Here is a 13,389-nt window from a genome sequence, read left to right on the forward strand (position 1 = left end):
GTCCCAGGAATCTTGTGCTCATCCTGAAGTTACCATCCTCCACCTGGGTGGGGGCCTTAGTTCCTACAGAAGAACTCAAAGATATTGTTCTGTGTATTCCTTGAGGAGGAACCAGTACCCTGCCCCAAGGCTGCACTATTGTTTCTTCACTGCTCCTCCTTTGTTTCTACATCCCCTCCCTTCCCTGATAAGCAACTGTTCAAATCTGCCCTTTCTAACTCAGGGAAGGTCAAGGAGGCTGAATAAAGCCTATTTCCTACAAACAAGAAACAGGGGACACAGAAAGGATTTGTACCCGGCAGGTCCCCACAGGGTCCTACGCTGTTTCATTAGCATCAGATCCCACAGGTGGAGGGCTCAGTCCCACAAGACTGTTGGACTCAACCTCAGAAGAACAGTCACAAACCAGATGGGGAAGAAAGCCTGTTTAAGGTCCCCTGCCCAAATCGCCCTACCTCAATTTTTCCAACATTGTAATGGCATTTCTTCATTTAAAAAATACATCATGGGAACTCCCTGGCAGTCCAGTGGTTAGGACTCTGTGATTTCACTGCCGAGGGCCCGGGTTCAATCCCCAGTCAGGGAACTAAGATTCCTCAAGCTGAGTGGTGCATGGCCACACACACAAAATAATAATAATAATAATGATATAGAGATAGAAAGTAGATTGGTATTTGCCAGGAGCTGGGGCAGCTCTATGGGGCATGACTGACAATGGGCATGGGGGATTTTTTGGGGGGGGATGATGAAAAAGTTCTGGAATTAGACAGTGGTGATGTTTGCACAAGTTTGTGAATATACAATAATAAAAATGGCTGAACTGTACTTTAAAAGGATGAATTTATCATTTCTCAGCCTTTTGTCTAAGATCAAGCATCAGTATCTGTTTTTAGTCCGTGTTTTCAGTCAGTGAACTGCGGTTGAGGGCTGGAGGACAGCATCCTCAGGGAGTTGAATGCTGTCTTGGTTGCACAGATTGGGTGGCTGGGAATCCAGTCTGTGTCTGGAGCCAAGCCATGACCCAGGACATCCTGGTCACCTCTGCCAGCATGCAGCCATACCCGGGGACCTGCTGTGGCTTCCAGAATCAGCTGGACCATCTCTCTTGGGAGTTTCTCCGGCTTCCCTCTGCCAACTGGTTGGTTCTCCCAGATTCCATTTTATTTCACTCTGTCAGTTATAAAGGATGGATCACTGGATTGTTGAGATAGAGGGGAAGTGCTGGCTTAGTCCTCAATGGGAAAGGCATAGGAAGGGCCTGGGCAGGAGTTTGAATTGTGTGCCCCTGCTGTCCTGCTGTTCTCAGGCTTTTTAGGCATGTGTATCTGAAAGAAAGTCTCTTGAGTTAAGAATATAAGAAAGTAAAAAAAAAAAAAAAAAAAAAAAAAAGAATATAAGAAAGTACACAAGATATTCAATAAAATGAATGACCTAAAAAAAAAAAAAGATGAATTTTATAGCATGTGAATTATATTTCAGTATAAAATATCCGTAGCTGTAAGGATCCTAAGCCCAGGACCCCTGTCATCCTCTCTGCATCCCCAGCACCTGGCCAATGAGTGGGAAAGCTGGAATTTCAACCCAGAAACATCTAATTCCAAAGGCCATTCTCTTTCACCTCCACCCCACGTTGATACCAGGTAGCCTGGCAGTGCTGAGTTGGAACTCTATTCTTTTGATAATTGAAGGTTGTTGAGGTTAGGAAAAGAGTCATGGTTCAATTTTTGTTTTAGAAAGATAATTTTTAGGAGCTTTATGTGAATATTCTTTGTTAGAAATGATAATAGTAGATAAGACTATTCAGCAATTTTTTTCTGGATTATAATAATTTTAGTTGTTCCATTTAAAAAAATTTTTTTTTTGAAATCATGACTGAAATGTCAGCTTCTATGGGAACCTCAGAGAGCAGTGTGATTTTTTTTCTCTAATTCAGTTTTTTTTTTTTTTTTTTTTTAAAGGATTTTCTTATTTATTTATTTATTTATTTTATTTTTGGCTGTGTTGGGTCTTCGGTTCGTGCGAGGGCTTTCTCCAGTTGCGGCAAGCGGGGGCCACTCTTCATCGCGGTGCGGGGACCGCTCTTCATCGCGGTGCGCGGGCCTTTCTCTATCGCGGCCCCTCCCGTCGCGGGGCACAGGCTCCAGACGCGCAGGCTCAGCAATTGTGGCTCACGGGCCCAGCCGCTCCGCGGCATGTGGGATCCTCCCAGACCAGGGCTCGAACCCGTGTCCCCTGCACTAGCAGGCAGATTCTCAACCACTGCGCCACCAGGGAAGCCCAGTTTTTTTTTTTTTTTTTTATACAATTTGCAATTGGGTTTTTCATGTGTTTTTTTTGTGGTTTGTTTATTTATTTATTTATTTTATTTATGGCTGTGTTGGGTCTTCGTTTCTGTGTGAGGGCTTTCTCTAGTTGTGGCAAGCGGGGGCCACTCTTCATCGCGGTGCGCGGGCCTCTCACTATTGCGGCCTCTCTTGTTGCGGAGCACAGGCTCCAGACGCACAGGCTCAGTAATTGTGGCTCACGGGCCCAGTTGCTCCGTGGCATGTGGGATCTTCCCAGACCAGGGCTCGAACCCGTGTCCCCTGCATTGGCAGGCGGATTCTCAACCACTGGGCCACCAGGGAAGCCCCATTCAGTTTTTTAAAAATATGCATTTTAATGAATTTTGAGATTGGTTTCCATCATTAAACAAAAGGTAGCTGGAGACAGAGAAGAGGCAGTTGGGCAATGTTTGCCTGTGAAAAGTCAACCTGTCTTTAATGTTATTCTTCTACTTTTTTTAAGTTGAATTTCTCTGCTGTGTAGCACAAGAGGCCTTATTTGAAATTCTATTCTAATTTATAGGTGATAAGTGGTTTTAAATAAACACAAATGGCGTTCCAGCCGAGCTCTGTAACCACTGGCTGACGGCAGCATAGGACAAAGGGGATCAGACGCTGTGCGAGTTTGCTCGGGCCACCTTGTCAAAGTTTCACAGTCTGGGTGGCTTAAACAACAGAAATTTTATTTTCTCACAGTTCTGAAGGCCAGAAGTCCAAGATAAAGGAGTGGGTAGAGTTATTTGTTCTGAGACCTCTCCCTCGTTTTGTAGACAGCCGTCTTCCCCGTGTCCTCACATGGTCTTCCCTCTGTGCACGTCTGTGTCCTAATCGCCTCTTTTTATAAAGACACCAGTCCTATTGAATTAGGGCCCCACCCCTAATGACCTCATTTTAATTTAATTACCTCTTTAAGACCCCTTGTTCAAATACAGTCACATTAAGAGGTACTGGAGGGGCTTCCCTGGTGGTGCAGTGGTTAAGACTCTGTGCTCCCAATGCAGGGGGCCTGGGTTTGATCCCTGGTCTGGGAAATAGATCCCACATGCATGCCGCAACTAAGAGTTCACATGCCACAACTAAGACCTGACCCAACCAAATAAATAAATAAATAAATATTAAAAAAAAAAAAAGAGGTACTGGAGGTTAGGACTTCAACACAGGAATTTGGGTGGAGGGGGACACAAATCAGCTCATAACTGACACCCTGGTTTATGTCTTGCTCTAAGGAGTTGTATTCGGTGAAAGTGAGGAAAATGTTTATACGAGAACTACCCAAGCTAGAGACGACCAGAAATCACGACAGACACTGTCTCATACCTAGTATTCCACCCTAACGCCATCCTCAGACCACAGTCTCTGGGGCAGGGATCTTGCCCGACCCAGGAGAGGACTGGGGACAGAGAGTGGGGGATGGGAGAGAGGATGAGCTAGAGAAGAGGGGCAGTTACTCCATAGATTTGTAACAGTTTTTTTTTTAAATCATGTGAAATTCACATAACATAAAATGAACCATTTTATTTTATTTATTTATTTATTTTAATTTATTTTATTTATTTATTTTTGGCTGCATTGGGTCTTCATTGCTGTGCATGGGCTTTCTCTAGTTGTGTCGAGCAGGGGCTACTCTTCGTTGCAGTGCATGGGCTTCTTGTTGCGTTGGCTTCTCTTGTTGCGGATCACGGGCTCTAGGCGCGTGGGCTTCAGTAGTTGTGGCGCACGGGTTCAGTAGTTGTGGTTTGTGGGCTATAGAGCGCAGGCTCAGTAGTTGTGGCGCACGGGCTTCGTTGCTCCGTGGCATGTGGGATCTTCCCAGACCAGGGCTCGAACCCGTGTCCCCTACGTTGGCAGGTGGATTCTTAACCACGGTGCCACCAGGGAAGCCCAAAACGAACTATTTTAAAGTGAACAGTTTAGTGGCATTTAGTACATTCTCAGTGTTGTACAACCATCACCTCTATCTAGTTCCAAAACATTTTCATCACCGGAAAAAGAAACCCCCTGCCCTTTAGCAGTCACACCCCATCTCCCCTCCCCCAGCCCCTGGCAACCACAGTCTGCCTTCTGTCTCTATGGATTTGCTTCTTCTGGACATTTCATACAAATAGGATTATACAGTATGTGGCCCTTTGTATCTGACTTTCACATCATGTCTTCCAGGTTCATTTTTTTAAAATATTTATTTATCTATTTATTTATTATTTATTTAGCCTGCGCCGAGTCTTTTTCTTTTTTTAAAAAAATTTATTTATTTTTGGCTGCATTGGGTCTTTGTTGCTGCACTCGGGCTTTCTCTAGTTGCAGCGAGCGGGGGCCACTCTTCATCGCGGTGCGTGGGCCTCTCACTGTCGCGGCCTCTCTTGTCGCGGAGCACAAGCTCCAGACGCGCAGGCTCAGTAGTTGTGGCTCACGGGCCTAGTTGCTCCGCGGCATGTGGGATCTTCCCAGACCAGGGCTCGAACCCGTGTCCCCTGCATTGGCAGGCAGATTCTCAACCACTGCGCCACCAGGGAAGCCCAGTATGAAACTTAAGATTGGTCTTTTTTTTTTTCCACTTAGCATAATGCCGTTAAAATCCACCGAAATTGATACATGTGTCAAATAGTCTATTTCTTTTCATTGTGAAGTAGTATTCTATGGCGTGCACGTGTCACAGGCTGTTTAACCATTCCCCCTTTGAAGGACATTTGCAGATCCTTCTTCTAAAATAAAGTAAAAGGGTTACAGAGACAGTTGAGGCCTCCCCTCAGTCAAGTGTTCCTCCTCCCTCCGCAGAGGTCGTCTGTATCTTGCAGCTGCTGTGCATCCTTCTCATCCATGATTTTTGTTTTGTTACAGATTGATGCTTCCGAAATCCATGTTATTTTGTTTAGCATATTTTAAACATTTTTTAAAATGTTATCATATTACATGTATCTTTTGGCAACTTGCTTTTAGCTCTAGATGTTATGCTCAAGGTTCAGTTCTATTGATACAGGTAACTCTGGTTCATTGTTTTCTTCCCTGCTGTGTATTGATAGTATCCCACTGGGTGCCTGTATTGCTGTTTATCTCTTCCCCTCCTAACGGACACTTAGGTTGTTTCCTGGTTTTCACTATTACAAACACTGTTGCACTGAACATCCTTTACCTGCCTCCTTGTGAGATGGTAGCTTCATCAGAAAGACAAGAAGAATATTCAACAAGGAAGAAAGAGCTCAATCACCAGTTAGCTTTGGAAGAAGGGAAACTAACATTTATTGATACACTCAGTGCCAAGCATCGTGCCTGGCAGCTTAAGTACATGAGCTCAGCCTGGACCTGGGAGATCCCTAATGGTTGGGCAGCCTGAAAAGTTCTGGATTTATTAACCCCTAATGGGTCAAGGCATTCACCCTACTTTTTTCAGTTCACGTTGCTCATCTCTCACTTTGCGTTGTTTCAGAACTTGAAAGGCAAAGACTCTGGAGTCAGACTGCCTATATTTGTTCCCTCGGTTCATCACTTACAGGTCATATGACCTTTGGCAAATTATTCAAACTCTCTGGACCTCAGTTCCCTTATCTGTGAAATGGAATAGCACTTACCCTATGAAGTTATTGAAAGGATGAAACGAGATCACCTATGGAAAACACTAGGCATAGTGTCTGGCAGACGGCATGGAGGGAATCTTACATACAATAATTGATAGCGATCAAATGATGATAAATGAAGCATCTTTCTAATTATGAGTCTATCTTTGCCTCATGTTGTTTTGCTGAAATAAAAAATGAATCAATACCATTTTCCTACTGAAGCATTGTATTCCAAAGGAGTGATATTTTGTAAGCACAATGAAAAGAAACCCACTCTCTTTCAACCTGATGACATCAGTAGGCAGTTTTCTCTTCTTTTCAGTTGCATTGGGAATGTCATGTACTGTTCCCAATACCTTTTGATGCCCATAAATCCCTCTCTATACTGGCCAGTGCCCAGTATATTAGTATTTGTTAAGAGCCTTGAAGTGTTTGCCTTTCATAAGACAAGGCCATGGGATTGTGTTCAGGCCCGATGTTTGTAATGCCACACGCAAACCCCTTCTCCCTGAAGAGACAGGGGGTGACCAAATCTTAAACTTGAGCCCCCAGAGAATCCAGCACTGGGCTGTAAAATAGCCATGTTTCCTTTGTCATAGCAGACGCAGAACTCAGTGAACAGAATGTCATGGCCAGCTACTCACCACAGCTAAGCCTGCCAAAGAGTATGTCTTGGACTCGAGTTTATTAAGTAATATATAAAATTGCAAAGATTTTAATTCTCTGGGAAGGCCTTCAGAAGGGCTCTAGCAGTCAACATCTGGAGGTCCACATCTGTTTGGGTTTGGGGCAGTGTGACTGTATTTCTTCCTCAAGGTTAGCTGATTACCTGTCTGTTCTCCAGAGTTTTGTAACGTGGCAGAAATTTTGGAAGCAAGAGAATTGAGATCAAGTCTGCTGAACGCGCAAACATGCTTTTTAAGCGAGTGATGTGGGCGATGGTCTGAAATGTTATCTGAGGAACGCCTGGCAGTCAGCATGATTTCATATAAAGAGTAGTTTAAAAATACCCTTTAGGGACTTCCCTGGTGGCACAGTGGTTAAGAATCCGCCTGCCAATGCAGGGGACACGGGTTCGAGCCCTGGTCCGGGAAGATCCCACATGCCACGGAGCAACGAAGCCCTTGCGCCACAACTACTGAGCCCGCGTGCCACAACTACTGAAGCCCACGCGCCTAGAGCCCGCGCTCCGCAACAAGAGAAGCCACCGCAACGAGAAGCCTGCGCACCGCAACGAAGAGTAGCCCCCGCTCGCCGCAACCAGAGAAGAGCCCGCACGCGGCAATGAAGACTCAATGCAGCCAAAAATTAATTAATTAATTAATTAATATTTAAAAATTAAAATACCCTTTAGTGGTTACTAGAGGAAGGCGGTGGGGGAGGGGGAATTGGATGAAGATAGTCAAAGGTACAAACTTCCAGTTATAAGATAAATAAGTTCTAGGGATGTGATGTATAACACGACAGATATAATTAACTCTGCTGTATGTTATAGATGAAAGTTGTTAAGAAAGTAAATCCTAAGAGCTCTCATCACAGGAATAATGTTTTTCTGTTTCTTTAATTTTGTATCTATATGAGATGATATTTACTAAACTTATCGTGATCATTGTTTCATGTTGTATGTAAGTCAAATCATTATGCTTACACCTTAGACTTCTGCAGTGCTGTATGTCAATTATATCTCCATAAAACTGGGAAAAAATGAAGTAATGAAAAAGAGATGTGTAAATGTTGATAACTGCCCCTTCCAATCTGTATATAGACACACAGACATGCATACATATAGTTACACACACACACTCACACACACGCACTCACACGTACCACACACAGTTTGAGACTGAGTAGAATAATACACCATTGGTTTAGCCCAGAATGTCATTGCTTGCTCCCTTTTAAAATTAATGTTGGCATTCTCCTGGACAGGGAAACAGAAGTATTTAGGAGACTGCTCTCTCTTTTTTTTTTAATTGAAGTATAGTTGATTACAATGTTGTGTTCATTTCAGATATACATATATATACATATTCTTTTCCATTATGATTTATTATAGGATACTGAATACAGTTCCCTGTGCTATACAGAAGGACCTTGTTGTTTATCTATTTTATACATAGTTTGTATCTGCTAAACCCAAACTCCTAATTTATCCCTCCCCCACCCCCTTTCCCCTTTGGTAACTATACGTTTGTTTTCGATGTCTGTGAGTCTGTTTCTGTTTCATAAATAAGTTCATGTGTATCATATTTTAGATTCCACATATAAATGATATCATACAGTATTTGTCTTTGTCTGGCTTACTTCATTTAATATGATAATCTCTAGGTCCATCCATGTTGCTGCAAATGGCATTATTTCATTCTTTTCTTTTTAAATTTTTAATTAATTAATTTATTTATTTTTGGCTGCGTTGGGTCTTCGTTGCTGTGCGTGGGCTTTCTCTAGTGGCGACGAGCGGGGGCTACTCTTCATTGCAGCGCGCAGGCTTCTCATTGCGGTGGCTTCTCTTCTTGCAGAGCACAGGCTTTAGGAGCGGGCTTCAGTAGTTGTGGCATGTGGGCTCAGTAGTTGTGGCTCGTGGGCTCTAGAGTGCAGGCTCAGTAGTTGTGGCGCACAGGCTTAGTTGCTCCGCGGCATGTGGGATCTTCCTGGACCAGGGCTCGAACCCGTGTCCCCTGCATTGGCAGGCAGATTCTTAACCAGTGTGCTGCCAGGGAAGCCCTAAATTTTTGTTTTTTTAAGCCACCAAATTTGTGGTACTTTGTTATGGAGCCCGAGGAGACTAATACACTCACACACCTCAGGGCCTTTGCACTTACCATCCCCTCTGCCTAGAATGCCCTTCCTCCAGATTTTCGCACTGTTTGCTCTGTCTTGTTATTCATTGCTCAGCTCCAGGTCACTTCCCAGTCATCCCAGCCCCACCCCCTTTTTAGCCTGTCACCCTGCTTTGTTGGCTTCAGAGTCCTCATAGACATCCCAAGCTCCCTTTCCATTTATTTGTCTACTTCTTTTCTGTCCGCCTCCCCACCTTGAATGTGAGTTCTATGAGAAGAGGGTCCTGGGGACCTTGTTCCTTGCTCTATTTCCATCAACCACTCAGAACACAACAGCACACAGCCGGTGCTTAATACATAAAAGCTGATGGGATGAATGAAAAAAAGGACGGATGTGGGTTGTCAGTTCTGAACAGGTTGGAGTCACAACTGGGTGCCCTGCTGACTCATGCATCTGGGGCTGCGGGAATCCCTACTTTCCTCTGAGCTCAGCTCTGCTCATCTCTTCCTCTTTAAGAAGGTAATCTCTGCTTTTAACTTTCTGTCTCTAGGAGTTAATTGAAAAATCAGACAAGCACACTGATCAAAAAACACTTCAGAACCTCAAGAACGTTCATCTTTCTTCCTTTACTGCCATTCAGCCATGGCTGGGAGGCTGAGTATCTGCATTTCTTATCGGCATCAGAGTCACAATGCCAAAGCAAGCCTCATCTTGCTAAAGAACTAATGAGTGGAAGTGAAAGCGTAACAGAAACTTGGACCCATCACAGACTCAAACCAGTACGTCTCCTTTCCATCCCAGAATTGGGAACTGAAACCATTCCACAGGAAGTTCTCTCTTCCCCCAGTCTGGCTGGATTCCTTTTTTAATGCACAAATACTCATAGCAACATTCACCAAGCCCTGAATAAAACAAAGTGCTCTTGCAATCCTGTCTGTACTACCCTTCTGAATTAAATTGTTTTTACTTTTCCCAGCTCTCTCCCATCTTTGTTCGAATGCATGTGTAATTTTTACTTAACTATCTCATGTTGCAGCTCAGAGCCCACATCCTTTTCTTACTTTACAGTATGTGGTATTTTTCTACCAGGGCAACCTGGTTGAAAATTTTATGGGTTAACAGCCCATAAAATTCTCCACTTAAGTAAGGAGTCCATGTCTGTGAACCGTCACCCAGACACATGCAACACCAGACTGTGTGTCTCATATCAAAGTTTATTGAAGTGGTAGATTTCTTATAAGTATAGAAACACAAGCAAATGAACCAGAAGGAAGCTTTCCCCCCTCTAACCATTGGGCAGCATTTCCCTTTTAGTGATAAAAGCAAACAGAGGTGGCAAGCAGCTCTCTCCCTGAAGTCTTTATAACAGTTCAACCTTCAAATTAGTGTAAACAAGAGAGGAATGGATTCCTTGCAGGTTGTAACATAAATGCCATTTCCTTTCCCTTACTAACACTGTTTTGCTCAGTCCCTCCTGGGGCAAATCCCCTCCTTACCAGCACTGGAAACTCAGATATTAACCAGAGCTCATGAGTTTCTGTCTGGTCCATTTCTGCTAAAGCGTAGCTGAAAGATGGATTGGTCCCACGGAACCCAGGTGACCTCCTGGCTTGCCTGTGCTCCCTCCAGGAGCAATAATTCCCGTCCAATCACTTAGCTTTCCTTATCCCAGTGGGAGCCCACAAACAGGCTAGGCGTCACCCCAGGAGCTGAGAACCATCCAAGTCTCAGGCAGGTGAAGGAAAGAGGCCAGCGAGTCACAGGTGCCAGTGGGCATCTCTGCGGCTCCAACTCTCCAGCAGCAGAAATGTGGACAGTTTTGCCATCTTCAGTTCTGCGAGTGTCCAAGATTGAACAGAAGTTTCAGACGCCTAGAAGCTTCTTCCTCCATTCCCCCAAGATCCCGGGGGAGACACGCTGCAACCAAGCAGCCCATGCTGCCAGACCAATTCTCTAAATCGGATTCTCTGGATCTGGAAGTTCTGGAAAACCACAGGCCAAGGCTCATGATGTTACTCTGTGTACCAGCCCAACTGCTTCTCCAGAGGTCTTGGTCCTTGATGATCATCTCCCTTCTTGGCTTGGTTATTTTAAGGAGAGGCTGGAGTCAGATAAGAGGGGCTCTGAGGCTCACTGGGATTGGCCATTAAAGTGTCAGGAACATTCTTGGTAGTACTCGGATCCCCCGTGAGCTCGACACTTGTGCTGCGGTTATTCTCGGACTCATCCGGCACCTTCCTCCGCAGGCAGCGGTTGATCAAGGCGGAGAAGAAGTTGGGGAAAGATGGGCTGGAGAAGTAATACACCAAAGGGTCCAGCATGCTGTTCATGTAGGTGAAGCTGAGGGTGATATAAAAAGCCAGGTCAACCGAGCGATAGGTGTCACAGTTCTTTGTACCAGCGGTGTGCAGGAGCCAGAAAATGCGTATGCGTGCAGCCACACTGGGCAGGAAGCAGATGATGAAGACGATGGCCACCACCATGATGAAGTTGATGGCCCTCTTGATCTTGGCGTGCTTGTTCATTTGTCGCTGCCGCAGGCTCCAGATGATTCTGGCCGAGCAGAACAGGATGATGCCCAGGGGCAGGAAGAACTCCAGGAGGAACATGGCGTCGTGCCAGCGGAAAGTGTGGCAGATGTTGAAGCTACTGCACAGATTCGAGTTGCGATTCCTGATCAGCATCGTTTTGTACAGGAGGTGGATCGTCAGGCCGATGGTGACGCCCCACAGGAGGCAGGAGATGAGGGCCGCCGTCCGATTGGAGATCTTGTTCAGCGCGTGATGGGGATGGACCACTCGGAAGTACCTGTCCACGGCCACCACCGTGAGGAAGATGATGCTGCCCTGGCGGTTCATGGCCAGCATGAAGAGCATCATCCGGCACGGGACCTCCCCAAACCTCCAGTCCCACTTCCTCACGTAGTTGTCGGTCAGGAAAGGCAGGCAGATGATCAGGAGAAAGTCAGCCATGGCCAAGTTGAACAGAAACACCCGGCTGGCTTTCCAGGACTTGATGTGGAAGCAGAAAACCCACAGGGCAAGGCCATTGCCCAGGAGCCCGAACACAAACTCCAGCCCCACCACCGGCGGCAGCACCTTGGCAATGAAATCATCCCGGAACACACAGCAGTTCTTCTTGCCTATTTCCAGAAAATGACTCTGCGGGTGGGACGGGTTCATGAGTGAATCGCGTTGGTCTTAGGGAGCGCCTCACCTAGCGAACGCTCAGGGAACAAGATGTGGGTCTGAGTGGCGAAGCTGTGGTTCAGCACTCGCCTTTATGTCATGTCAGGGTGTTGAAATAGATGACTGAATGGTTACCAGGAAACTACGAAATTGCTTAAAAAAAAAAAAGGCCAGCAAGGCTCTTATGCAACCTGCTATTTGCATAAACAAATAACAAAAAAAAAAATCCCCCGGGCATATAAGAACCCACAAAATTTTCTAAATGTAAAGAATACGTTTGGCCGAGCAGACTGTCATTGTGAATTATGACATGACATAATTCAAGCAGACTGAAATGTGGAAGGCTGTGTGCCTGCATATTGAATACTTAACATGGGAGAATTAATTCACTGTCATGTGGTCGCCTTGCATAATGAACAAAACAACAACAGCAATAATAATTTACTGTGCTCAACAGAAACGTGAAGAATTAGCATGGAATATTAACAGGCTTATGTTTTAAGAAACAGTAGCGTGTGTATGATTTTTTTTTTTTTTTTGGAAAGGCCGAGAGGACAGTAATTGTCTAGTATTTTATGAGGACAGATGTGTTGCATTTGATGTTTCCATGCCATCTTCTTTGTAAAACATGGGTTGCTTTTCTACACCAGAACACTGCAATTAATCCCCAGCTAAGGGGAAGAAAAAGCTATTTGAGAGCAGCATGCCATTTCATAAGATGCTTGAAAACTTGAACCCAGTTTGGATTGCCAGTGGTATGTTACAATAAGTTAGTTTTTTTTGTTTGTGTTAGATTTTGAGATGCCTTCTTGCTCAAGTAAGTAATTTATTGTTGAGCACGTGACTTACTAAAATTAATAAGCTTTATTTTTTAGAGCAGTTTTAGGTTCCCAGCAAAGCTGAGTGGACAGTACAGAGCGTATATATACCAGCGGTATACCAGCTGTCCCCACACGCACACAACCTCCCCCATGATGCATGTGATATTTTAAAAGCCCCCATTTTGGGGAAATTAAACTTAGAGAATGTAAAAAGACTTTGACCTCTGCCTTGCAGCAGGTCATCGTTTCACACATCATTTCTTTGCTTTTCAGTATAATTGGGTGTAACACTACAGAACATTTCCACCCTGTAATATTTTGGTCGGATGAATTCTTGCCGTGCAAGAGGTTCTGAGTTGTGTTGCTTCTACTTTGAGTGAGAAGTAGGACATCTGCTTCTTTAGTTTCACACCCAGGTTCCACGATAGGGGTTTGTAGACTCCTTCCAGGAAACGGCAGTCAGGATGATCTAATGTTAGACTCACACAGGAAGCAGTGGCACTTGATGATGAAGACGATGATGAAGATGGTGTTGGCACCCCCATTAGGGAGAGCTTCCTTTGTGCCAGACGCCATGCTCAGTGCTTTATTTTTATTTATTTATTTATTTGGCCGCGCTGCTTGGCATACAGGATCTTAGTTCCCCGACCAGGGATTGAACCTGTGCCCCCCGCAGTGGAAGCTCGGAGTCTTAACCACTGGACTGCCAGGGAAATCCCATCAT

At 44.9% G+C, this 13,389-nt stretch overlaps 2 protein-coding genes across 2 annotated transcripts in view; one reads left to right on the forward strand and one right to left on the reverse strand.

The window, feature by feature from the left end:
- Window positions 1-9,579, forward strand: part of KNTC1 (kinetochore associated 1) — a 109,686-nt gene extending 100,107 nt beyond the window's left edge. Inside the window, exon 64 of the mRNA XM_057527008.1 lies at window positions 9,207-9,579. Within this exon, the coding sequence (XP_057382991.1) occupies window positions 9,207-9,314 (108 nt within the window). The 3' untranslated portion in view covers window positions 9,315-9,579. The remainder of the gene's footprint in view (window positions 1-9,206) is intronic.
- Window positions 9,580-9,850: 271 nt separating this feature from the next.
- LOC103015623 (hydroxycarboxylic acid receptor 2) lies at window positions 9,851-11,900 on the reverse strand. The gene has a single exon (XM_007198547.3). It carries the CDS (start codon window positions 11,836-11,838, stop codon window positions 10,747-10,749), a length of 1,092 nt encoding a protein of 363 aa, XP_007198609.2. The 5' UTR covers window positions 11,839-11,900; the 3' UTR covers window positions 9,851-10,746.
- Window positions 11,901-13,389: the final 1,489 nt, after the last annotated feature.

This window comes from Balaenoptera acutorostrata, chromosome 13, assembly GCF_949987535.1.
Source record: "Balaenoptera acutorostrata chromosome 13, mBalAcu1.1, whole genome shotgun sequence".
Taxonomy (NCBI): Eukaryota; Metazoa; Chordata; class Mammalia; order Artiodactyla; family Balaenopteridae; genus Balaenoptera; species Balaenoptera acutorostrata.